Raw genomic sequence first — 27,885 nt, forward strand, 5'->3', positions numbered from 1 at the left:
ACCGAGCCCATTTCCTCTCGCAAGTTAGGTAACCGGCCCAGTTCTTTAGGGCCTGATTGGCTGCAGCGGGCGCTGTAAACCAGACCGACCCGGCCCTGTTTGTCATTGGCCAGCGGGGAGTGGGCGGGGCGGGCTGAAGAGTTCTGGGCTGCGTCCGTCTCTGATTGGCTGTTCCTCTGGCAGCCTCCCCCTGCCAGGAGTTGTTGAGCAACATCGCTCCGGGCTCCTCTTGTGACTTCTGCTGAAAGCCCGTTCTCCGCGCTCAGACACGCGGCCGGCCCTTCTCTTGGGAAGAAGAAACGGGATCGTCCTTCCCCAGCCCAAGGCGGGAAATGTCCAGCTGCAGCAGACTCGGAGCCCCTCCTGCCATGGATTTTCCTGAAGTGCTGAAGTCTCTTCTGGAGTACTCTGTGCCCTGGACGGGATCTCTGAAAGGTAGGATGGGCGCGCCACTCCTTTTGCCCCAAAACCAGATTGGGAGAGGGAGGGGTGGCGGCATAATATATATTGGCTTTGGCTCTTCTTTAATTCGACCTAAGCCACGAGGATCGGGAAAGTCGAGAGGAGCGACACGTGCTGAGAGCCACACTTTTCTGGTGCTGCTACATTAGGTGTGGGTCGGGGAGGGGGCGGCCGGAGACTTTGGAAGAAGCTGTCAGATACGTGGTGGGTGTCTTGTGTGGATGGTCCGGTTTGATCTCTCAGCTCAAGCAACTGCTGCTGCTGCTGGAGCCGTTCTACTTGGGCATCAAAAACTCCCAGGATTTCCATACCTTTTAATTCCGCGAGCTCAGCTCCGGCGGATCATGACCACAACTGCCTGATTTTTAGAAGACATCTGAAGGCAGCCCTGTTTAAGGAAGTTTTTAATGTTTGATGTTTTATCGTGTTTTTAATATTCTATTGGGAGCCGCCCAAAGTGGGGAAACCCCGCCAGATGGGCGGGGTATAAATAATAAATTGCTACTACTACAACAGCAACGTCAAAGGGCTTCCAATGAGATCCCACAGGTTTAAAGCAGTGTCACGTCGTTTTATGGCTCTGTATCTGAGGCATAAGTTGCTGCTTTGCTGCTTCTCCCTCCACCTCCCATATGAAATAGAGCCATCCGGGAGTAAGTGCTCCGATGGGCTTTGGGATCCGTTGGCTGATGCTTTCTCTTTCCCGTTATGTAGGCGTTTGTTTTGGGGTTGTTGTTTTTAAGTCGCTCGCTGCATTTCTGGCTATTGGGCAGGAACTCGTCTAAATGCTGTGGTGCGTATTTTAGATATGGTCCTGGTTACTATAACACAAGCTGGTGCTCATTTCGGGGTCCCAAACATGTGCAATAAGGCGGATTTTTGTGGGGCAATGTAGTGAGTTGATGCAGTGGGGAAAGCCTGTTAAAAGAAATTGCCTGCTGTGTGGACTGACTGTGGCAACAGGAGAGAGATGATGGCAAAAGTTCGGTTGGAATGTTGTGCCATGTTGAAAATGGGACTAAAGGAGAATACTTGTTGTTTTTTAGGTCCCTCTAGCATCTTACTTTTGTCATTGTCGTGTTCGTCCTCTACTTCTTCCTTTCAGAAACCTTTGCAACAAGCCACTGGTATAAAAACGGAGCCAGATGTCTGTTCTGTGACACCCGCCCCCAGAACTATTTGATATTACTGTAAAAGATCATTGGAAACAGGAGGTCTAATTTAGCTCTGGCAAAATAATTACAACTGCACCCAAGAGGAAAAATTATGCAGACCAGACAGTTAATCCAGAATCAAATAGTATGTAATTGTTATGATAGGTGGTTGTTTTGACAGTTTATATACTACCTAATTATAAATGTATCCAAGTGGTTTACATCAAGTTCAACAAATAACAATACAGATTAAATCTGTTAAAAACTATTAAATCAGAAATTACTTAAAATATCTACTGGAATAAAGAAAAGGATTTGGGTTCAACAGGGAGCGGGGGGATGCTTGATATTAGTTAAGAGGCAGTTCCACAAAATTGGCTCCACAATTCTGAATGCACAGCTCCTGATGGATAAGAGTTGTGCTTCCAAGACATTCAGTTCTGAAGGGCTGAAACTACCTAGCAGATTTTAGATAAACAACATGTGAAGAACAGAGGCGGGCAACGTGCAGTCTTCCAGATGTTGTGATACTACTCCAACTCCCATCAGCCCCTACCAGGATGGTTGATGGGCAGGGATGCTGGCAGCTGCAGCCCAGTAACATTTGGAGGTTACAGGTTGTCTGTCTCTGGTTTTGTTTGAACATACAAAGGAAACAGATCTTTGAGGGCGATGATTTACTTTTCACTGGATGTGGTTTATCTTGGCTACTCAGAAGCTGAATTCTTAGATTATGCTATCTTTGAAACGTTGTCAAGGGAACCTCCCTCTCCCTTAAGCAAACAACTTTCCATTTTTACTTGCGTTGTTCTTTGTAACTTAAATAAAGCAAATGCACATGAACACACACAGAGAGGTTGCTATTCATTCCTCTAAAACAGGAATGGGTAACTTTCCTCCCGCCCAATGGCCTCCTTCACCTTGGATCACCTTTCTGGGGTTCACAAGCTAGCAGTGGGTGTGGCCATCCACACACACTCACACACATTCCTGGAACATACAAGTTCACAGCATCCTCCTTCGGTTGATCCATGTGGTTCAGCTGTCACCCACTCTCCACACATCACATGATTAAGCTGATGAACAGGGAGGGACCACCCCAATGAGGGTGCTTAGCTCTACCTGCCTCAGTGCTGCCTGTTTTATTTTATTTTATTTTATCTGCTGCTACCCAAATCAGTGTGATCTTGCAGGGGCAGAATTTTTGTAGAGGAGGGCTAGATCAGACCCCCAAGAAGTGGGGCTCCCAAACATGCCATATATATATATATATATATATATATATATATATAATTTATAGACCACCCTTCATCATAAGATCTCAGGGCGGATCCCAGACTTACATTGTATTCTATTTATGTTTTGCTGTACCTGCCTATTTATGTTTTGCTGTACCTGCCTATTTTGTTGTTCACTGTCTTTTTAAAATAATGTTTTTCATTTATTCTTTATGGTACAGAAGATACATTTTGAGAAAACGACTGTTACAACAGTAAACAACAAATAACTTGATAAAACATGATAAAATTACAGACTTTTGACATGCTGTGTAATAAAGCTTCATTTGATTACTCTAAAAGATCACACCACATTTTCCCATGAGTGTTGGCTGGATTTCTGCCAGTCTGAACTATTTATGTATTCAATAAACATTTGCCATAAGTTATAAAGGAAACAGGGGTTGTGTTTGCCCTTTGCTGCTCTGACCTGACATGTTAGTTCATCTGCCAATGCTATTGACCGTACTTTGTTATACCAAGAATCAATGTTCAGTCCATTGCCAGTTTTCCAACATCTGGCTATTTCCATACAGGCACCAGTCAATAGAAAGCAAAGAGGTCATTGTTTGTTGTACACTGCATTGATATTTTAGATGATGGAGCCAGCTATACATATTTTATTATACAGTATAAATGAGAACTGATTTTCCAATGGCCTGAATGGTTCCATATTTCCTCCTCAGACCCAATCATCCTCTTATTTGTCTTCCTTTTAAATCAGCATTGACCTTTCCCATATCCAATATAAAATACAATTTTCTCAGACATTTAATTGTGGGCCAGTTATGAGTCTCACTGAATTCTCTGCTTTTTTTCTTTTACTGCCCATGGCTAGTACCAAAAAGGGACTGAGTCTGAAGTTGTTAGACTTTAAGCAAACCAAGAAGGTGCAGCTGGTAGTCTAGGGTGCAGCATTTAGTCTGCTTGGCAGTCAGAACAACTAATTCCAAAAGAACTATAAGTCAAAAAGTGTAGTCCAGCAAAGCTGCAAAATCAGTTCCTATGCATTATGTTCCTAAATAATAGCTCACATAGATCCTAAATAATGTATGTGAAACTCCACTATGTGCCAAACCGTGGGCCAGTAGTATGACACAATATGGATACTAGTTCAGAACATCAACCCTATGGATGTTTCTGCTATGCCAGAAGGCGACTCTTTCATTTGGTGAACTGAAGCCTGATTTAAATAAGTTGCCAGGCAAGTAAGAATGACCCTGTGAAGTGTCTCATGCACCTGGTGTCTTTTTTAAACTAGGTTGGCCTGCCTTGAGGTGCAGTGATAGCATGCCAGTGAGTGGACACCTCACTGGAGCACACTAGTATTGCATGCATAGAGGCTGGGGGGGGGATTAAAATGAGAGGTTGGATATGTGGAATGCCAGCTGCACAGGTAAATTCCTCTTGTTCTGGGCATAAAGGTACTATTTTTGGTTTGTGTGCATTGTGAGCCTTCTCAGTAGTTGCACGTCCCTTATGCAATGCCTTCCCATCAGATGTCAAGGGAATAAACATCTATCTGAATTTTAGAAGGCAGCCGGTACAGAGAGGTTTTTAATGTTTCAGTTTTTTTGTGTTTTAATATTTTGTTGGAAATCACTCAGAGTGGCTGGGGCAACCCAGTCAGATGGGCAGGATATAAATACAAGAACAACAATTATTACTGACTTCTATTGGATAAATATAATATATATATATTTACTGTTAAAAGGTTCAAGTAAAGTTTTGGAGATAGATTAAGGTCTAGGCAAATTGCCTAGGGGGCAGTGCTGGAGAGAAGCTTTAGTCTCGTAAGTACTGTAAAGTTTGGCTAAATTCAGTTTTATTTACATTTGGGGCAGCTTCTATATGCATTTGCATGTTCTCTGTTAATAATAATATGATTTGCCCAGGCTTGCCCAAAATAAGGTCTATGATTACAGCTCCTTCAGTGTGAACTCACTTGGAATAATTGTGCAGGGTTAATGCACAGCTGAACTGAGCACTGAATACTTGCTGCGGAATCACGCTTTGCTCTTGATTATAATCACACTGAGTTTAGGAAATTAAGAAAGCCAATTTTATTAAAGGGAAAACATACCTGATAGGAAATATCCTTTCTTCTGTCTAACTAAGATGGAGCTACAAAGAACCATTCCTGCTCTTTGTTCTCAGCAAGAGAGACATACAAAGATGTCTCTTCTCCCAAGGTGAAAAAGAAAATGAGGAAAGAAAGCCTGAGAGTATCAGTCTAACACCTGATGGAAGGTCAGCACAGTTAAAAGAACATCTCTATGACGTTTCAAGGTTCCTCTCTCTATATTTTCTCCTATGCAGACCCACCAGTCTTCCATACAAGTTGAGTTTCATTCTAAAACTTCCCACACGACTGAACACTTTTTGTCTGTCAGCCCATTCCCATTCTCTTTGTGACAACAGCTTTGATCTCCACAGCCCCCTCAATAATGGGGTTGGGAGAATGTTGCTTGTCCTTTTCCTGGATTCAGAGGAACATCCTGTGCAAGTGGTACTTGTTTTTCTTCCCAAGCTGTTGCAGTTAGCCTGCCATTCAAGGATCACTAGAAAACACGAAGATCAACAAAATACACATTAGAAGCAGGAAAGTGGCTAGAAAGGAATAAGGGAGAGAAAAGTGTGCTAAGGGAGGAAAATGAGAATGAATTCAGCAGAGAAGCTGAATGAATTATTTGCATCTATTTTCATGGTGGAAGATGTAGGGCAGATCTGATCATCTGAACCAACTATAGCAGGATGAGAGTCTGAGGAACTGAAGCAAATAGTACTAACAAGAAATGAAGTTCTAGGCCATATGGACAATTTAAAATTCACAAATTGCCGGGTGCAGATGGTATCCACCTGAGAGTTCTTTAAAAACTCAAATGCTGATCTTCTAACAAAAACATATACTTTGCTCCTAACATCAGCCTCCATACCTGAGGACTGAAAAGTGGTCAATGTGACACAATTTTTAAAAATGAGAACCAAGGGGATTCTGGTAATTACAAGATTGCTAGCTTAACATCTGTTTGGAGAAAGCTTTATTAAAGCTAAAATTACCAAGCATATGGAAGAACAGTTCTTGCTGAAGCAGAGGCGGCATGGCTTCTGCAAGGGTAAGAAGTCCTGTCTCGTTAAGGAATATGACGAAACATATAGAGATGATCCAATCAGCATTATATATTTAGACCACTGGTTCTCAAAGGTTGTGGTGTGCCACACTGGTGTGGCAGGAGAGGATGGCAATATGGCAGGAAGATTCAAAGATAATCAGTATTTTATTTAGGGAATGATTTGTGTTCTTATGTAGCTGAATTGTTTTATACTTTCTGGATGTCCCCTGATCATATTATAAACTAGTTGTGTTCTATGTTACAAATCAAGCACTGCCATGAGGTGTCTCTCCCCATGTATTTCTTACACACACAAAAATCGCTGGTGCAAACAACTTTTTATCTGAAAGTGTAGCCCAGAGAAAAAAGTTTCAGAACCACTGTGCTATGGAATTTATTCCCACGAGATGTGATGACTTGGGTGACTTTAAAGGAGGATAATGGCTACTAGCCTGGATGTCTATGTTCTTCTACCTTTGCTGAGGTGGTCGATCTAGCACCACCTTTCTCACTTCTGAAGGGAGCTCAGAAGAGCATCTGAGGAAGACCTTAATATCTGGGTAGGTTCATGCAGTCCTTCTGGTATCCCAGTGCTAAGCTGTTTAAGGGCTATAAACATAAAAACCATGTGCTTGGCAATTGATTGTTAACTAGTTCAGTTGTTTTGAGACTGCTGGGATGTGATCCATTCAACCAGCCAATTACGCATCTTGATGTAGTATTTTGTACTAATTTAAGTTTCTAAGTATTCGGCAAAGGCAGAACCACATATAGTGCATTACAGTAGTCAAACCTGGATGTTTCCATAACATAACTATGGCTAGAAGTCATTTGGGTCTCTAAATATAAGACCAAATCTATCAGCACTGCAGATTGTCGTCTGAGTACAACCCTGCCTAGGAAAGGCTAAAGAACACCATATAAACTAGATGAACTGCCTACCAATAGAAACTGCACCTGAGTTTCAGTTCATTGGCCTTTATCCAGTCCATGGCTATCTCCAAATACCAGCTTACCGCTTTTGCAGCCTCATCTGATCTCTGATGAAAATGATAAACTGATCTGTGTGTCGTCTGCAGAGTGATGACGCACCTTGTTGCAAATCTCCAGATGACATGTGCCCTGGTTATGATGTTGTCCTTGTGCACTAGAATATGCTAGGTGCTGATGTTGTGTAGAAATCTTATTACCACTAATCCTATTAGTCTGAACTCCAGATTTCATGTTGAGGGATAATTCTTCTCTCAGCCATTTTGTAAACAGTTGAAAACAGCAAGCCTTCAGTGGGATTTCAATGTCGCCAGTCCCAGCAATGATGATGTCCAGTTGGACCTTCCAGATAGAATGCAGAAGTGGCTGATGGTGGAACAGATCACTGGAGGAAATTGATGCAGGAGAAAACCACGGTCTAACTTTAGGGACCATGGTTTCTTTAGTAGCAATATACCTTAGGACATGGATTCTCAAGCTTTCTACTCCCAGGGCTTACTTGAGATGGCTGAAAATCACTGAGGCCCACAAACTACAACATGGTGATGCAGGAGCCAAGCAAAATCCAAAATAGTGGCAGGTGGAGGTAAAGTTTGGCATAATCAACTGGCAGTTACTATTACTTTCTACTGATATCTAATCCATTTTTTGAAATTGCTAAATTCTTTGCCTTAGCTTTTTCCTTGTGGCAAGCAGTTCCATAATTCAGCTTTTCTCAAGCTAAGTAAGAACAGTTGCCATGGATGTATTGTGACTCAGCCACTCCATATTAGGAAGAATTTGCTGATCCAGTGGCTTTAAGTGAAAAGGGTTTTTCCACACTCAACTTGTACCTTATCCCACCAGATTCAAAATGTTCAGTGTGCTTTGCCCCTTCTCACTGATCCTTTTGCATTCACCTCTTCCTCCTCTAACAGCTCCCCTCTCTTACCACCTTCCATTCTAATCCCAGGCCAGTGAGGAGGCACTGAACAGGCTGTGGCACCAAGAGCCACCTGAAAGTGGCCCTTGACTCATTGCTGGGTCCCAGCCTTGTTTGAGAAACACACCGCCCAAGGAAATTCACCTGTCTCAAGCTGCCTCAAACTACCCTAGAAGCTTTACTAGCCATAAATATAATAAAACAGCTTTCTATGCTTGACTGTAATTAGGTAGACAATATTGTGACTCCTGTTGCAGACCAATACTATGTAAGCCATACTGTACATGAACCAAACAGTACCCATTTGTAAAAGTAGCAAAATAATGTATTTTTCTGTTTATAAGACACCCCCATGTATAAGATGCCCCCTATTTTGGGGGACTCCTATTTAAGAAAATGGGGGGAGATGTATCCGTGTACAAGACGCCCCCCCAATTTTTGACATTATTTTTTGGGGGGGAAACCTAGTCTTATACACGGAAAAATACTGTATGTCCTTTTTTATGCCTTCATAATTATTTACATTTATGGTGGTGTCAGGGTGGTTACATGCAATCCTGCTTTCAGTATTGCCCTGCAAAAGCTTCTGGTTGGACATAATGCAATATAGTGGGCAAAAATGCGTAAACATTACATATATTAGAAAACAAACTCACTTAAAAATGCTGATCAATTTTCATGAGGACTTTTTTGTATGTAAATGTAGTGAAGCAAAATTAAGACTGGAAAAATGAGAAACAGGTTACATGCATATAAAAAGTAGAAATTTAAAACATATTTATATTACAACAAGGATTTTCAGTTAATCTCCAGTTTGCTTCTGCCCACTGGAAGAAGAGAGGCTTGCAACTATGAAAATAAAGGTCTTCTCTTGACTTTATATACCTCTGCTTGCTTGCTTCTATTGCAAACAGCAGGTGGCTTTAGACTGTACTCTGTTCTATTGTTTCTGAAAAGTCTTCAGGAAGCGAGTAGGGACACTTATGGCTGCAATTCTCTACTCACTTTGGAGTAAATTCCACTGACCGCAGTCAGACTTACTTCTGATTAGGCACTGGCTTTCACTGTAAATTATTTTTAATTTTTTCCCCTGCCAAACAGCACTTAAGCTGATTTACAGAAAGCAAATAATACAAACTAACAATACATATACTGTAATACATACACATAAAGCAAATACATATATGAAACACTAGGTACACACTAATAGCCACATAATAGTTCTGAACCCAAAAGCTTGATGAAGAAAGGTTTGCTTGAAAACCTCAGGTGATTTGGCCTGTCACATCTTTTTGGCAGGAAAGTGCCATAACACTTAATGCCACTAGTGGGACCTAAATTCAAGATCTTAATTCCCAAAGGGGTGGACACAAAGGAAGGCATTCCCAGCTCTAGAAATTTAGGTCCGCAGACTTTTAGGCATGCTCTGAGATGAATTTTACAAGCACATTTGATGCTAGTGTGTCTTCCAAGATTCTAGTACGGTTCAGAACTTCTAGATTACCGGTATATTAATTTGTTTATTCCAACAATGGGTGAATTAAATTTTTCATTCACAATTCATTATGTGAACTGAATTGTAATTATACGAATTGTTTGTTGTTTCCGACTGTCAATATGTACCTATTATTGCTTAGTTTGGCTCTAGTGCACTCCTACCCAGTGGAGGCTGGGGTCCACTGGGATCTGCAGGGCGGAAGGCAAGGAGGCCAACAGTATACAGTAGTACCTCAGGTTAAGTACTTAATTTGTTCCGGAGGTCCGTACTTAACCTGAAACTGTTCTTAATCTGAAGCACCACTTTAGCTAATGGGGCCTGCTGCTGCCGCCGTGCCACGAGAGGCTGATTTCTGTTCTCATCCTGAAGCAAAGTTCTTAACCTGAAGCACTATTTCTAGGTTAGCGGAGTCTGTAACCTGAAGCATATGTAACCTGAAGTGTATGTAACCTAAAGTACCACTGTATAGACGCAGGTGGCGCTGTGGGTTAAAGCCTCAGCGCCTAGGGCTTGCCGATCGAAAGGTCGGCAGTTCGAATCCCTGCGGCGGGGTGCGCTCCCGCTGCTCGGTCCCAGCGCCTGCCAACCTAGCAGTTCGAAAGCACCTCTGGGTGCAAGTAGATAAATAGGGACCGCTTACCAGCGGGAAGGTAAACGGCGTTTCCGTGTGCGGCTCTGGCTCTGGCCAGAGCAGCGATGTCACGCTGGCCACGTGACCCGGAAGTGTCTCCGGACAGCGCTGGCCCCTGGCCTCTTAAGTGAGATGGGCGCACAACCCCAGAGTCTGTCAAGACTGGCCCGTACGGGCAGGGGTACCTTTACCTTTACCTTTACCACTGTTCCCACCACTGGTGTTTAAAGCCAGGTGCATATAAAAGTTAAAGGTAAAGGACCCCTGAAAGTTAAGTCCAGTCGCAAATGACTCTGGGGTTGCGGTGCTCATCTCGCTTTACAGGCCGAGGGAGCTGGCGTTTGTCCGCAGTTTTTCCAGGTCATGTGGCCAGCATGACTAAGCTGCTTCTGGCGAAACGAGCAGTGCATGGAAATGCCATTTACCTATTTATCTACTTGCACTTTGACGTGCTTTCGAACTGCTAGGTTGGCAGGAGCAGGGACCGAGCAACGGGGGCTCACCCTGTCACGGGGATTCAAACCACCCACCTTCCATTTGGCAAGCCCTAGGCTCAGTGGTTTAGACCACAGTGCCACCCGTGCATATGGCATTAGCTAAATCCAGTCTGTTGAGAAATACTCCTGTTTGATACGCTTTCCTTCCTTGAACAGTTGTTCAGAGAATTCCAGGGACAAAGAAAATTACGTAATGTGCATTGGGTGTAGACACTCTGGCCCTGTCTCTGATGTGTGCAGCGAACACTACTTGAAACACAGTGGGGAGAGAAACGACCCTTTTGCCTTTTTAAGCCATGGGGGGGCATACATACCCTATTTGAAAAGGTTTTATTTAAATGGATTTCTGTATCGCTGTACTTTTACAAAATATGGCAAGCTCTTTTGCAGGTAACTGCTTCAAAAAGTGGAGAATAAGTTATTTAAATATGACAGAAACTTCCCACTGACAACCTTCCTTGGAGGTTTTTAGTTGGATGGCTATCTGCCATGCATGGATGCTTTAGCTGAGATGCTTCCATTGCACGGGGATGGACCCCCGGGGTCCCTTCCAACTTTACGATTCTCTGACAATGGGTGGATGCTATTTTTAAACGAAGTTCAGAGGCGTATGGGTGTGTATGGTAGGTGAAAGAACAAACTGTGCGTGTTCCTGTTTTCCTGCAGAGGGTGTGAGGGGCTGCCCCTTTTGGAAGCCTCATTGTTGTTGCTGCTGTTCCTGCTGTGAATGCGCTTGCTGGCCTCCAATTCGGCGAGCTTTGTGACCTCTAAAGACGCCAAGCTCCTCTTTCCGGGGCTGCCCCGCTGGGCCCCCTCCGCCGTCCCGGCACCCCTTTGGTCCCCTCATCTTCCACTCCCCCTCCTTCCCACGCAGGTGAAAAGGGCTCCGCCGCCTCCCTCGGCTGGTTACCCTGGCGCGCACCCTTCGCTTCAAGGCTCACTTAAGGTCAGAGCCGCGGGTGCGCGCCGCGCGCAAAGCAATAGGCGTCTCGGCGGCATACCCGCCAGCGCGTGGGGCGGGGCCCCCATGCTAATGAGAAACTCACCCCTCCGCTACACGTGCCTGGCGGCCAGCCCCGCCTTCCCGGAGGCCCTAGCCAATCGCAGGGCGCAGAACGTGAGGGTGGCGACGCTGGGCTCATGAATAGTAAAAGCGCCTCGGGGCCCCCCGAAGAAGCCGCCGTCCGGAGCGGCGCACGCGCAGTCGTCGTCGTCAGTGTCGAGTGGTGGCGGGTCGGCCCCTCCCTCTCGCTTCGCGGGCGCCCCCTCAGCTGGCCTCGTTCGCTCGCCGCTCTCAGGGCCTTCACGGGGAGGGTGGGGGTGTCTCGGAAGCCGCCGCCCGCCGCCCGCTTGGTTATAGTATGTCCAGCCGTGCCGCGCACCAGGAAGCGGCGGGGACCGCGGGAGCCGCGCAGCAGGAGCGGGGCCTGGCGGGCGCCTTCCCCTTGGTGTTGAAGAAGCTGATGGAAAACCCGCCGCGGGACACGCGCCTCGGTGAGGGCGGCGGCGGCGGCGGGAGCGCGGGGGGCTCCGGGCAGGGCGGCCGCTGCGGAGCGAGCCGGAGGGTTGGAGGGGAGCGGCGCGCGCAGAGTCGCATCCATTTTGCGGCGCTCTGGCGCCCCGGTTTGTCCTTCGCCTGCCATGATCCGGGCGGCTTGTTTACGCGCCTGAGACGAGCAGCACCAGCCCCTCCTGCCCGCTTACGAGGGAGCAAGCCTCGCCGTGCAAACGTGCCTCGGGTGGCACCGCAAGGGGTCGTGGCGGAGGAGGCAAAACAACGGCTCCTCCCGCAGCGTTGAGGGGCCGATTTGATATCCCGTTTCACCATAACCACAGTGGCAGCGTGGCTGCCAAAACTGCACACGGAAAGGCCAGGCGCTCTCTTCGCTGCGCCGCCCTTCCCGATCCAGAGAAACGATCTGGAGACAACAGATGGGGATTTCATCAGGGCTTCAAGCGAATATTCTTTGCAAATATTCAAGGTTGAGTTGCGTGGGGGGAAGTGAGGGGGAGGCATTTGCCCTGGTTGTTTTGATGCTTCGTGGTATTCCGGAGATGGAGGTGCTCCTGATTAACGTAAGCATGCATACGTGTTCTGGAACCGCCCTTCCCAAGTGACACACCTGCATGCACATTTCTCCATCAACATTCCAAGATGGATGTGAATGTAAATTTCGTTTTGTAGATGTGGCAAGGATGGCTGACCTGCATTTGTCTCTTGCAATTCACCTGGTTCCACAACACCTGGATGGATGGTAGATTTTTACTCATGGTAGATAAGAAGAAAATCTACAATGGACAGTTTGCTAACCTCAGTAGTAAATGTTAGCCTTCCTCCAGTTTTGGACGTTCACTGGAGCCCTGCTTTTATTTTCTCAAAGCTCCCTGGTTTCTAGTCTAGGTGATAAAATTCCTTCCCTGTGCAGAAGGTCTGGAGTGCTGTAGATTTGACACTCAAAATAATGGACACCCAAAAGTATGTGATCTTGTGTATTGGGTGAAGCATGCAGCGTGGCTTTGTTTAAAATCTTATGGGAAGGTGGTTCTTTTATTACTTGAAATACTTAATGCAAAGTAGATGCTCCAGCATTGTGCCTGCTGCAGCCCTTTCCTAATTCTTGCCGTTTATTTTCTATTACTGTAATAAAACTTTTTACATCTACATACGTTTTCAGAAGTCAACTGATTTTCCTAAGTCTTTTTTCTTTTCTTTTTTAATCATTTCAGTTAAAGCAAAGGAGAAAAACATAAAAACAAGTATCATGCATACATACTGTTACAGACTAAATATGGTAGCATAAGTGGCTGACAACATTTGAGCAGAATTATTAAAATTCTACTTTATGCAAACCCTCTTCTCCCCTTTCACCACCACTTCAGCCAGCCAAACAAGCTTTTTTTAATAGGTTGTCCAAAGAGGGGCATTATTTTGCAAATGGGTTGTTTCAGATCTAATGTTTGTGTGTGCACAGTTGCTATATAAGAGTCCACACACTCTGGGTTTTTTCAGTCACCATATTAATTATTGTTGCACTTCTTGATGTCCACACCAGTAGGAAAAGTTTGGCAGAAAATATTCTGGGTTAGTTTGAGAACCACTGTATTATATATCCTAGAGCTGTCTTCCAGGTTTTCACAATTTCCTGTATGGCCACCACTAATAAAAAAATGATAAGATCCATGTACAGAGCCTGTCTCCATGTCACTAAACATTGACAAATGTTTTTCCCCCTTTTATTGTTTTTGGATTGCAATTTTATATATTGAAAGTAGGTCCCATTTAACACATTGAGGCTTATTTCTGAGTAAACATGCAAACAATTGCACTGTCAAAGAAACATGTTAAAATGCTTTGCCATATGTTGATCACATATAAACTTCTAAAATGTAACATGGCAGTAGTAGCTGGGAAGTTAGAATGTTTATCTTCATGTGATTTACTAACACTATGTGGACATGTCTTGCCTTTTAGGACAGTTACACTTTTACAGCTTATCTGCCACATCCTCACTGGTGACTGGATGTAAACATATAAAAGGGAAATGTATGTCTCCAAACATGCAGTGGATATGAGTCAGCCAGTTGTGGCTTCTTAGTGCATGTTTATCATAGCATCAAAGACAGACAAAGTAAACACTCACTTTGGTGAAACCATAGTACACTACTTAGAATCCAGGGTTTTAACGGTCTTGCTGTGAGTTGAGGGGCTGGAGTTTGGCTGTGAACATAGATATTTATAGTTATGTGCTGAGTGTGCACACCAACGTTCATTCTGATAGCTTAATCTCAAAGTCCAGTGTTGCATTTTGTGCATAATTGCTACCCCCATTTGAAAAGGGATGTTTCTAATCTTAAATGGTTCTGTACTGGCACCTATCATGTGCCTTCTGATAAGTGTATTGGGCCACGATATTGTTGAGTAATTGAGTGGTGTATATGTTTGAACCACGATTATAATTCTCCATAAGATTAAAACCATCATTTCATTTTACATTTAGATAAAGAGAAGAAGGAAAAACTTGAGGAAGATGAAGCGGCAGCTGCTAGTACAATGGCAGTCTCTGCCTCCCTCATGCCTCCCATCTGGGACAAAACAATTCCTTATGATGGGGAGTCTTTCCACCTGGAGTACATGGATCTGGATGAGTTCCTGTTGGAGAATGGAATCCCTTCCAGTCCTACTCACTTGGATCTGAACCAGAACCCACTGCTGCCTGTGGCTGAGCTGGAAGGAAAAGAACCTGCCAGTGTTTCTGCTGCTACCACCCCACTCTCATCATCTTCCACAGTGGTTTTCCAGCCATCAGAAACTACCACAAGTGCAGGTATGTGTAATGATGCCAATCTGAATATTTCGTAATCAGAAAATCAATAGGATATATTTGCCTGTTGTGCTTTAATGCTTTTTCATTTAAAGTGGAGATGGATGGTTAAAACAGCTGTAGCAAATAGGCTTAAACTTGTCTGTGTAACTTGCATTGCTTCTGCAGTATAGCTCATTATCACTGCTAGTGCATTGCTTTTACACTACATCAATACAGCGGCCCTGCCTAAGTGACTTTTTGGTGCCCCCCCCCCCCCCATGAATGAAAGTATCGTTAGAACTAGAGCTCCGCTGCATTAATTGTGCTTCTGGAACCTTTGCACAGAGACATACCCTAACGTTGGGATAGTAGTGTAAGTCTGTTCTAAGCTTTAAATGAGCTGTACTTTCAGACAGAGCATGCTCTTTTACAAAGCCTGTGTGTGTTTGTGTTTTTTGTCACAACAGGTAGCTTAATAAATGGTTGCTGGGAGATGTATGTGGAATATGGAACTATTATCTGAAAATGTGCAGAGTCCCAGTCATGATTGCTACACCCAAACATCTTCTGACCAATAGACATATTTTTTCACAAGTCCGAGTTCTCTTCTTCGTAGATTACCATCCAGACAGCAAAGAATAGCAAAATGTTATCCTTCACATGACGAAACAGAGCACATTAATACCCTGCATGTCTGGCTATCTGCTTTGGCAGACGTGATGTTGAGGGGAATTGTTTTTCTTGAAAGCATGAATTTGTTAGCTGTTTTCATAAGCAGTTAATCTTATTTGACAGATGAACAAGATATATCTATCTATCTTAACAGGATTGTCTTTACCCTCTTCCTGTAGTTTTACTGCATACAAGCTGGTACACAGTTTGGGGTAGTTAACACAAGAAGACTGCAGATGCTGGCTTCTGGGAATGACCCCATCTGTCCCGGATTCAAAACAAATTCTTAATGGATTGTTAATAGGATGTTAATTGGGATTAATAGCCTCCTCCGCACTCACTCACAGGCGCACTCATACCTGTCTTTTGTATGGGACTCCAACCAGGCTGGGGCAGTCCTGTGGCTTGACATTAGAAGAAGGAATGTACTTTTTTGTTTTGCTGTCAACCTTTCAATTGGCTGCTGTCCAGGTTTCCTTGCATATCTTAGGTGCATTTCCGAAATACCATGGATTGATGTGGTTTTTTTTTTTTTTTGGTTTTTTTTTTGGTGAGTTAAATTAGCTAGGTGACCTGTTAACTGACCTTAAATTGATTGTATCCCAGCTCCTGCTGCAAGTATCAGGGTGTTTTGGTGGGATGAAATGGGTGCACTAACTCCTGTCACAACAGCACAGCCTTAAGGCTGCTTTATAGTGATTTTATCCCTGTGGTCTTTTAATTACCCTAATTAACTAAAGTCAAGGGTTTGTAACTAAAATCACACATTCTTCCCTTGCCTTCTTCCTTCCTCTCCCATGGGTGTCGCCTTTGTGTCTAGATTTAGACCAGAAGTCTCTTGGGGTGAGGACATGTCATATCCTCCTTTGTAAAGTGCCATGTACATGGGGGGCGTTAAATAAAGGGGGGCTGCTTTTGACCCTTTGGTTTCCTTGTTGCTATGTTCCTCACACTGACTTCCTATTTCAATTTTTTTTCTTTGCCAGAATCCTCACCAGATAACGAGAGACTGACTCCCAGCCCTGTTGATCCAGAGTGTGTTGAGGTTGATGTGAATTTCAACCCTGACCCTGCTGATTTAGTGCTGTCCAGTGTTCCAGGAGGTGAGCTCTTCAACCCTAGAAAGCATAAGTTTGCTGAAGAGGACCTGAAACCACAGCCCATGATTAAAAAAGCCAAGAAAGTCTTTGTCCCGGAAGACCAAAAGGTAACACCTCGTTTTTATCACAGTGTTAGAATGTGAGTTAGAGAGCAGTGTTCATGTGTAATTTTTTAGAATGAGTTATTGCATAGATGGGAAGTAATAATGAAAAGGTTATTGGAAGCTGGTTTGTTCACTACTTTGCTGTTCTGTTTCATAGTACTGGTATTTCCTACAGCTCCCCCCTTTTTTTTTAGTAAATCAGCTGACCCCTTTTGACCCATTGTATTGTTTGTTTGGTACAGAGGTATGAGCAATGTGAAAATGCCTTCATCCTTCTCTAGCAACTACCGTGTGTGTGTGTGTGTGTGTTAACATACACATATACATGCTATATGTGTATATATATATTTATATACGTATTTTTAAGGGTTACCAGCATTTGGTCAAACATATTTCTATATTTCAACAGAAGTATAGTGTCCTGATCAAAGGAAGTAATAGAATTATTCTATTTTGCCTTGGTCAGACCACATCTTGAGTACTGTGTCCAGTTCTGGGTGCTACAATTGGATACAGTATTGACAAGCTTGAACTTAAGCAAAGGAGGGCAGCTATGATGATTGAGGGTATGGAAACCAAGTCTTATGAGGAAGGGTTGAGGGAACTGGATATGTTTAGCCTGGATAAGAGGAAACGTGAGAGGAGATATGACAGCTATCTTCAAATATCTTAAGGGCTGTCATATAGAAGATGGAGCAAGCTTGTTTTCTCCTGCATTGGAGGGTAGAACCCAAACCAATGGATTCAAGTTACAAGAAAGGAGATTCCAACTAAACAGTAGGAAGAACTTTCTGACAGTAAGAGCTGTTTGACAGTGGAACAGACTCCCTCAGAAGGTGGTGGACTCTTCTTCCTTGGAGGTTTTTAAGCAAAGGTTGGATGATCATATGTCATGGATACTTTAGTTGAGATTTTCTGCATTGCAGGGGGTTGGACTAGATGACCCTTGGGGTCCTTTCCAACTTTACAGTTATATGACTCTATGATCGAATAAAGCAAAATTACAGTATGTTCCACTAAATCCTGTTATATAAGTAAACCCAGCTGTTGAAGTGGATGGTAACCACTGGAGCTGTTTTAAGATGTGTTCTGTCTGTTGATCAGGACTGTTCAATCTAGCAGATTGTTTCTTGTGCCAGATTTCTTGAGTAGTCCCCACATATGAGAAACAGCAATTATTCTGGAAGTTACTAGGGCATAGATAACTCTTGCTAAGCTGGGTTGCATAGCTGGTCATAAGAAGAGGCCAAATAGTAGGTACTTTTTGGCTTTTTGATACCTGAAGTATTTCACTATTGAACTGATTATTTTCTCTCTAGGATGAAAAATATTGGACTAGGCGGAAGAAGAATAATGTGGCAGCCAAACGATCTCGTGATGCTCGTCGCCTGAAAGAGAACCAGATCACAGTCCGAGCTGCCTTTCTGGAGAAGGAGAATACAGCTCTGAGGACCGAGGTGGCAGAGCTGCGAAAGGAGATGGGAAAATGCAAGAACATTGTCTCTAAATATGAGAGCAGATATGGACCCTTGTAAGCAAACCCTTTTCCCTTACTTTGTTCCTTGGCTTGCTCTGTTTCAATAGAGACTAATGTTTGTAGCTCGGTTGTTCTGTAACCGTGAACAGGATCCACTTCTGCTGACACAACTTGGTCAGGTGCTTTCTGATCCTTGTGTTGCAATATGCCAATTTTTAATATTTTAAAAAACAAATTTAACACATTTTAAGAATTTGGTGTTTCTAATCAAATAACACTAATTTGATGACTTGAGGAATAAATCTGTCTATGTTACTAGACTGGCAGGTGTTTTACTGCTGTCATGTCTGGAATGAAAGGCAAATGGTTCGAAAGTATTTTGCTTTAAAACAAATCATATAATGTGGAAGGAATCATGCTGAAATAATTTTGTAATTGCTTCCTTTTCCAAGTTATACATATAAAATAATATGATGTGCAGGACTGATAGTTTTCTCTTACTTTGAGAACAAGTATGAATCTTCTTTTCAGTTCTGGGCCTTTTGATTCTTTTGGGCAGAAATGAGGCTTTGGCTTCAATCCTAAACGTGACTACTCAGAAGTAAGTCCTGTTGAATGCAATTGGACTTACAAATAAGTGGGGTTTAGATTGCAACCTTATCAGCTGTGTATCTGTCCAAACAACACTGCTGTGGGGGTATTACTTCTGAAAAAAATTATAAATTTCTTTGCATATTGTAAAATGGAAGCATTTCCTCTTAATTGATTTGGATTTTTTTACTTTCATTTAAGCAATTTGTCTCCAAATCACTTGCATTAGTTTTTTTAACTAATATGAGTGGCTGTTGAGAAAATAACCATATTCACTTAAATTACAGGTTCAATTCATTATAGTAAATTCCTGCAATTAATTCTTCAAAGGAGTATATTTTTATTTTTATTAAAAAGTAATGAGCCACAATATTTGTGACCTAGAGTTGTAGGGTAATATTAGTCCTGGGAGAGCTTGCTTTAGATCCATTAAAGTGATGCTTTGCTACAGTCTTGGTTCTGACCTGACCAATGTAAGAGGTGGGTGGGGCACATTACCTTGCTGCAAGCTATTTAATTTATTCATCCTTTTGGGTTGCCTTGCATATGGTTTCCCTGACAGCTGCATGTCATGTCTCAAGCATATTTTAGTGCTTATCTTGAAAAGAACACACAAGGCTTTCCCCATAGCTGCTATTAGCTGCTAATAACCTCCTCCAGCTAAAGCAGCATACATTGGTGTAATCCTGGAGACCTTCTTCAAGGCCATTGGTTGCAAGGATACATAAGAATGTCAGTAATACAGAAGTAAGTGGGTACCTTGAATTTTAGCAGAGCCAGTTCAGGTGCACACATCCCCTTGTAGCAATTTTTTTCAGCATGTAATATGCTTTCTTAATGATCAAGGAGAGAAAAATGTCTGAATGCTGAACTAGCTTTCAGGCAGAATGGTGGTTTTTCTTAAAGGCAATGTTTGGGACATAGCTGCTGTTTTAGGATAATATAATCTAGATGTGCTGCAGCCAGTAACAGTCCTCCTTTGTGCCCACCCACTTTTTAAAGGGAGGTCACATTAGTAGTGTTAAAAAACACCAGGTATTGGGTATGGATCAACAGTTGGAAAAGCTCTACCATGGCTCATTGATAGAAATGGGAAGCAGTTTAATTTTGTGCAGTTAAAATAAATTTCCTAGAATTGTTGTTCCTTCTCGTGATACCTTGACTCAGCGGAGTGGTTTTACTTTCAGTGCTAGTGTAATGCTCCCCAAGTAGTCTGTTTCCTTTATAATAGGGAATTGGTAACATCCCTGAGAGTGAATGTAACAATATGCTGTTTTATAAATAGTCATATTCTTGCTTTGCTTTGTTTAAAGTGACTTATCCGATTCCGAGTGATGCAACTTTAAAGACTCTTAAAATCACAAAGAAACTAAAAACTACACATGAAACCACCTGCCATCAGAATGAATAGTGAAAGATGTGAGGTGTTCCACAACTGATGATGACCCTGCTTGCCTGCAAGTACCTCCCTCTGAACTACCCAAGGGCTGAGCATGATGAAAACACCAAGGTCTCTAAGGGTACATTTCTGTTGTACTGCTATTTTTCCTTGTACCCACAACATGCAGTACAGTTATTAACTCTTTTCAATGACACTTGGTGCTCGTGTCCTTGAGTTCAGTTTGAATAATTAGTGGAGATCCTTTATTGGGAGGAAGGGGCAAGTATTAAGGGAATATAACTATAATTATTCAAGATTTCCTTCTGTGTTTCTTTTTCATATCTGTTCTGTGCTTTAGAATGGATATCAATATTGCAGCTAAATTCTGTTAATCTATTGTATCTTGTACTATTGGAACAGAAACAGCATATGTGGAAAACAGATTAAAAAGAAATAGTTTTGGTACACTATACAACCAACATATCAATTAAAATAGAAGTAATGGAAAATAACACGTACCCCAAGATGCACTATATCTTAACAAATGCTAGCAAGTTAGATGCACCTTATTTTCTCAGCTGATTAAAGCTGACACTCACTTTCTGAAATTAGCACTTTTTCTTAAGCTTGCTGACTGACAATAGAATGATTGTGATGGCATGCTGATGCATTTTCACAATCTACTCCTTGTAATAATCCTAAGAGATTTCTATTTCCTTACTTTCATAAACATAGATGTGTAATGAAGAGGGAGCAGTATAATAAAAGGACAGGTTGCAAAAGTAGGGTGACTCAGTTATTCACTCAGTTACTCATTTTATCTGCTGTTGCCTATCTTCTAAAAGATGCAAGTTCAACATCTAGTTTACTTTTTCTTGCTGAACAAATTGCCCAAAGTCTCTTATCAAAATTGGGGTGGCCTTCTGATTGCCCCAACTGAATAATTACAGAATAATTGCTGATTTTCACTTCTACCTGGTCCTGTACATGTTAGAAATAAAATAAGCAACGTTTATGCTGTTTCCCCCTACTATTTTTCCCTTAAAGATTTCTGAATTTCACTTGAGTGCCTGAACATAGTATGATGAGCATTGGACTCATTAATCTGAAGCATCAGACATAGCACAGTTGGAATATCCCATCAGATGCATGCCTATGTGGTAGCAGAACCTGTCGCGTAGACCCTAGGGACAGCAAAATGGCTTGTGGAAATAGGGCATTTCAATTCTGTAGAAGTTACACCCTGAACATGATCTACATGAAACTTGTAATGTGTCAAGAATAGATATATTTCAAAACTGGATAAAACCCACACCAATTTGTCATAGGACTAATGACTTGGTTAGCAGGCTTCCATCAGTTGATTAGGAAAGCATAGCACAGAGGTTGCCAACTTTTTTAGGCTTGTGGGCACATTTGAAATTTTGGACAAGTGCACCATCCCTTCTGGCCACTTCCCTCAGCCAGATCAGCCTCCCCACAGAAAGAAGATCACTTTTCCAAGTGATCTTATCCAGAATAATTAATCTGGGCCTTGCAAAGGACATGGAGCTAAAAGAGAAAGTGGAAATAAGCATCATGCTTCCAATGCTTCCAATTTCCTCATTCAGCTCTATGCATTCCAGCTCATTAAAAGGGCAGAAAGTAAGAGGGGCTCATTTGGCCTGTCGGAACCATGGGAAGACCTCAGAGGCACTATTGTGCCTACAGTTCAATGCTGACAATATTTTTATAACATTATACTGTTTCAAAATTCATAAACAGAAAACATGTGCATGGAGTCATGTGCATGGATGTTCCATTTATTCAATTATTAATTTGTGACTCCATGCACATGTTTTCTGTTTATGAATTTTGAAACAGTATAATGTTATAAAAATATTGTCAGTACATTATTAGCCAACGTGTTGCTTGTTGTTGTTTAGAGTGCTCTGTTTGCAACACGGGATTTTTTTGGTGTACAGTTCAATGCTGGCAATCCCTGCTTAGCACAAGAGGCTTCAAGATTGCTGTTTCAGATTCAGAAGTTGGACTTGACAGGAAAGTCCCAACACAACTATGCTAGTAGATTACATTTTGCAAAACACTGATTTTCTGCTGTTTTCAAAGCGTAACCCCCACAAAATTAAGAAATTGCCTGTACTATTTTAATTGTTTGCGATTAATGCACCAGTGTGCATATTACTTAGTAAAATTGACTGTGGGCTCTTTATAGAATCTCTCAAAAGTTGGAGAAGATTGGTATAACGATTAAATACACACAGAAAGAAAATAATATCAGAATTGTAGTACTAATCCAAATGATGTGCTACATACCCTTATAACTTGCAGTTGGAGCCAGATTTCCAATACCTGTGTGTGTTACATTAGAAATGTAATATATGGCTCTTCATGATAGCTGTTAATAATTTAATTCTCCAGCCATTTTATAGCACAAAACAACTGAAATAGAATATGAATTCCCACATTTAATGTGCTTTGGTTAGTCACTTGGATGATTTGCATGTGTTGTACAACACGATGCAAAGGTTATGTGTGTAACTTTACGTGTACCTTTGTGTAGGAAGATGAAGTAGTTGTAATACTCTTCCCAGGAAAAACAAATGAGACACATTAAACATCATGTGACTTTATAACTTTGTTTCTTTAAAATGCATTATTTCTTTGGTATGGGAGGTAGATAATATATCATTAGCATAACCAGGTCTTCCACCTTCTTCTTCATCTTGGTAACCAATATATAGTGATAACAGTAGACAATAATGTTCTTAATTTGCACTAACGTTTAACATTAATTTGTCCAAAGAAATAGTGCAGGATGCCTGCTATAAGTATGCAAACTCTTCTACATACTGCTGTTTAATTATATAATGGAATTACCAGAGTGTGATCTGTAGGATTACAGACCTTGCTGGGAACAGTTTGAGGGGAACAGTAATCTCTTTATGGTTACCCAGTTACTATCAACATGCCACTGAAGATCCAAGGGTTAACAACTTTTAATTTTTTAATAAATATTGTGGACAAGAAAGAAAATCTTCAAAAGCAAATAATCTATATAATAGAGAATTTTGTTATGGTAATCTTAATGTACATGATCATCCCCTTGAGAGAGATTGAAATAAAATATCCCCCTAACTGAATTTCATCCATAGATGAAATTAATTGAATAATAATAATAATTTCTAAATAATAATTTAGAAGCTGATCTTCCTTTTCTTAAAGATTTCATTTCATTGTACAGGCTTAGCATAGGCATTTAACTCTGTTTATTGGTTTTTAATCATTCTTTAATAGTCATGTGAGATTTCTACTTTGCAACTAGAGCAATGATTTAGGTTTAAGGGATAATTTGTGGTTCTGTGATCAATCTCTGTGCAGGTTTCATGTGAAATTTTGGTGGAGTTTTCCCTTATTCATTACTTTTGTATCATTCATTCAAGAAGTAATGGAGGCATATATTTAGTGCTGTGGGTGCTGAAGCCTTTATAAGTTTTTATATTAAACCTATGATATTAATCTTGGTTGCTGTTTTGTATAAATTCCCAATGTCTTTGCAGGTGGGTTTTTTAAAAAAAGATATTCATTGGCACTTTCCCTTTCTGTGCTGTGTTGTGCTGTATTGTGCCGAATAACCAGGTATTCTAGATGTAGAGCTTGCTTCTAGTACTCCCTAGTGGGCAGTCCTTCTGTCAGGTATCAAGATAACAGGTGCAGTAAAAGAGAACCAGCAGCTAAAGCTTACAGAGATACTGTAAAATTGTTAAGAGCAAATATATTTTGAATAGTTAAGACATACTAGAATCTGTGGTGTTGTTTTTTTACAGAATTCCTAAACACCTCTGGGCCATAAGCATCTAGTTCAATGTTTTTTCTACCCCCCACCCCAAAAACAAAAAAACCCCCAGAATTTGGGGATGTTTTAACACATATACTCATGTTGAGGCTGATTCACCCACTAAAGGCAGCTATACAAAACTGAATTGTTTCAACTTCTAGAGTAACAGAAATCTTTCAAATCTGAACCTTTGCTAAGGAAAAAAAGGCGCATTATCTATCTTTTTGTATATGCACATCTGCTTTCCTGGAAAAATGTGTACACTGATTCACTAGTATTCATATACTCTTCAGCTAAATATCTACTTCATGTATTTCATGTGTGCACCCTTTTAGATCTGCGTTTTTAAATGCTCACCTAAATTTTGTGAGTGTGATAACCATGTGTTTGCAAACATACATCATGCAGACACACTTAATATATAATTTTATATCCTGCGTATACATAATAATAATTAGAATAATTTTATTATTTATACCCCACCTATCTAGCTGGGTTGCCCCCAATAGTCTCCCATCCAAATAATTGATCAGGTCCACACCTGCTTGGCTTCACCTGCAATGCTGGAGCCTCAGGCATCCATGGACACATCTCCAGGCAGCCTTGATTAACTGCACCTCATTATGGAGCACACAGTCTGTGACAGATCTGAGGTTTGCCTCTGTGCAGTGTGCATAGCCATGACAATGCTGGCAAATCAAAAATTCTTAACTGATTACTGTCCCTTTTTTAGTTTGAAAACCAATTAGAGAGAGAAGATAGATGTGACCTGTATAGAGCAGTGAGATTTGTTTGGAAGAAGCTTCATCTTGTTCAAGCATGTTCTTTAAAAACAAACAAAATAAAATATCAAAAAACTGTGTCGCAAGTTTGCAGCCCAGCCAGGTGTGCATGTGGCCAGGGGCGGAGGAAGGGAGGTGCGATGGGGGCAGGTTGCCCCAGGTGTCTTCGCTCAGGGGGGTGACATTCGGTGTGCTGCCGAAGCCTACCCCAAGCCGTCGGGGGAAGGGGGGAGCTGTGCCACTTTGCTGGCAGCATTCCCCCCTTCCCCCTTCGTTTTGACAACTGGGGGGGGGGGCGAATGTCCGCCCTCAGTGGCTCCCTCCACCCCCAGCTGCAGTGCGCGTGCACCGCTCTGTGCACCCGAGTGGCTATTCTGTGCCTGGGAGGGCACCCTCTGTGCCGCGTTCTGACCCCCTCGGGAGCACGCCCACCCTGGGCAGCACTGGCATATGCTCCGCCGCTGCATGTGGCATTGATAGGATGGCAACTACAACAATACACACACACACAGTTTTCTGCTTTAAAAAACACCTTTGTCCTTTTTTCATTAACAGAATTAAGGCAAGGCTGATTTCTGAGCCAGCATTGAATTCACTGGTATGCAGATCTCATTAAGCTGAGAAGCAGGGAAGAATTCACTGGATGTTTTACTCAACTAAGCTACACAACTATGTTTTACTCAAAATAGACCCATGGAAACTAACGAACCTCACTTAAATTAGGTCCAGTAATTTCACTGGGTGTAGTCTGAATAAAACACCCTCTCTCCCCCTGTGGCTCCAAAACATACTCTCTATATATTACATCTGTTTTTCACAAATTTGTCACAGAACCTATAAAAATACTTAATGGCAACTACATTCCTTCACAATGGCAATGCCTGGCATGTCCGCCCCGCCTTGCTAAACATCTTTCTTATGAAAACAAGACAAGTTTAAGCTCTCCTGGCTGGATGATGCCCAGCAAGGAAGATGCAAGGCATTGCTGAGTTCAAAGTCATTCTCATTGTGAACTTTAGATACTAATTCTCTTCATTTGAGTTAATTTATAATGAGAATTGCTTTTGATGTGAAAGCTTATCAACTTGATTATCTTTCTGGTGAACTTGTACTATCTAATTATAATGAAAAGAAGGTGAGGCTGAGGAGGGAATATAATAATTCTATTTTTCAGACTCTTAATAACACTTCTTTCCCCACACATAACCTCCCCCACTGCTCCATTAATGCACATGGTTCTTACTTGTGGTTCCTAGTAGTGCTTTCTTGTGAACTTTATCTGAATTAATCAGCAAGGCAGCCTCCTCCTGATACAAAACTGAGGCTGAGGTGTTCTTTGTATTGTTTTGCTGAACTAGGATAACAATTAACTTGTGCTTTGAAGCATCAGCTGGCAAGGTGTTTAGTTGGGTCCAGAATAGCAGAAGTGTAATGTTTTTCCATTTGTGTCTGAAACACAGTAATAACATGATTATTGGAATACTGTATTTTGTACGACAAAATATGTAAATACACTTTAATATTAATCTCAGTCCTCCTGGAGTAATAAGTGCTTTCGTTGTAACCTCTGCAAACTCATTAAGATATTTTAATGTAGCATGGTTTGAGGATTTTGTTTCTTAGAAAACTGCAGAAATCAAGCAAAATTAAATTATTGTAGAGCTTTGGTTTGTGATGCTTTCTATTTACAAAATGTTTAATAAACCACGAAAAGCAGAGACACTGAGAATTGGCATGGGAGCTATTTCTGTGGTCACTGAGTTTATTCATAATCATGCTAAACTGGTTTTTTTTGGAGGCAAGCCTATCTTGCCAGTTAGCAGTATCCTCATGCATTAATTCCTGTTGACAAAAAGTACATGATGATTTCAGAAACGCAAACTACTCTGAATGTTGTGTTGATACGTGCTCTTTGCACCAGCCTGGTGTGAATTGTCATTCAGCACACTATACATTAGGTTTATGGTAGCTTAGCCATAAAAAAATGGTAGATGAATTTGGAAATATTTTTTTTGTCAGTATTCTACATTGGCATCTGTTGCATGCAACATACTTCCCTTAGCATTTCTCCAGCTTAGTGACATTATTTCTGCTGTTAAAACTCCATTATCATTGGCATGGAAAGCTTGGTCTGCTTATAACATAGCTGGATACAGTGTCCCTTTAAAAATATGTTCTCAGATAATCCTGCAGCGTAGCTATGTTATTTTTCCATAGTTAGAGAGATTAACTACTCAGGAGCTTCATTGTCTTTAGATCATTCTGTTCATTTGGAGAGGCAGGTGAGTGTTTATCTCCATTTGTCATTAAACGGGAAATGTGACTGCAATATAAAATGTGACCTTTTTTGGTCAAAACTACTCTTTGTTTTTGCTGTATAACATTTGCATTTCTCTTTGATGTGTTCCAGTATGTACTGAGTGAAAGTGTGTAGATTAGTATATAAAATGCTTTTCAGTCATGGATTTTAAGGCACTATATAGTAGGATCGTTACCATTTATAAAAACATCAGGGTAAAAATGTCTATCCCTACCCATTTTTTTTCCTGTACACACAAATGAATAATGGATGACTGTTGAAAGGACTTAAAAATGATAATCTTGATAAGAAAGAAAAAACACATTTTCATATTCAAAGCCTACCTGGTATTCATTTTTATGACACTTTCTAAATGATAGAATTAAGGATATGAGCTCTCTGATGGTGGATTGTCTGGGTATGTAAGTCTCTCTGCTAAGTGTCTTTTTAAAAAGAATGCTTTTGTTTTAAAAATGTAAAGTTTTGACTGTATTGAATTGTTGGATTTTTCCCCCTTAAAAAAATAAAGTGTATATTCTACTAAGTACAAGATATAGTCACTGCAGTATATTGTTTGCAAACTGTCACCAGAACATAAAGATGTGGTGCAGATCCTTCAGCTGTCTCTGATATCTGTCTGTAGGAGTTGGTGTCAATAATCACTTTCAGAAGTCTGGCTGTACCCTTGCTTCCTATATTTACAAGCTAGTTCTGGCCATGAATGAACACAAAAGTTTATTTTATTTATATTTATTTCTCCTCATGTTTTTACCTTGTGATTGTATCAGAAATA

General features: G+C 41.5%; 1 protein-coding gene and 1 long non-coding RNA gene across 3 annotated transcripts; one reads left to right on the plus strand and one right to left on the minus strand.

The window, feature by feature from the left end:
- Positions 1-219: 219 nt before the first annotated feature.
- On the plus strand, positions 220-27,642 carry TEF (TEF transcription factor, PAR bZIP family member). Of its 2 annotated transcripts, none has more exons than XM_079993949.1 (5): positions 220-435; positions 14,543-14,869; positions 16,507-16,727; positions 18,044-18,255; positions 20,106-27,642. In XM_079993949.1, the coding sequence occupies exons 1-5, from the start codon at positions 333-335 to the stop codon at positions 20,125-20,127; spliced, it is 885 nt and encodes a 294-aa protein (XP_079850075.1). In that variant the 5' UTR covers positions 220-332; the 3' UTR covers positions 20,128-27,642. The 2 variants fall into 2 exon arrangements, with proteins under 2 accessions (XP_079850075.1, XP_079850074.1); XM_079993948.1 differs by lacking the exon at positions 220-435 and adding an exon at positions 11,761-12,038.
- Positions 4,933-11,725, minus strand: LOC307225811. Its single transcript, XR_013843176.1, has 2 exons — positions 11,591-11,725; positions 4,933-5,454 (listed from the first exon to the last, which is right to left on the minus strand). It is a non-coding gene; the product is annotated as an uncharacterized lncRNA (long non-coding RNA).
- Positions 27,643-27,885: the final 243 nt, after the last annotated feature.

This window comes from Podarcis cretensis (genome assembly GCF_951804945.1).
Source record: "Podarcis cretensis genome assembly, chromosome: 10".
NCBI lineage: Eukaryota > Metazoa > Chordata > Lepidosauria > Squamata > Lacertidae > Podarcis > Podarcis cretensis.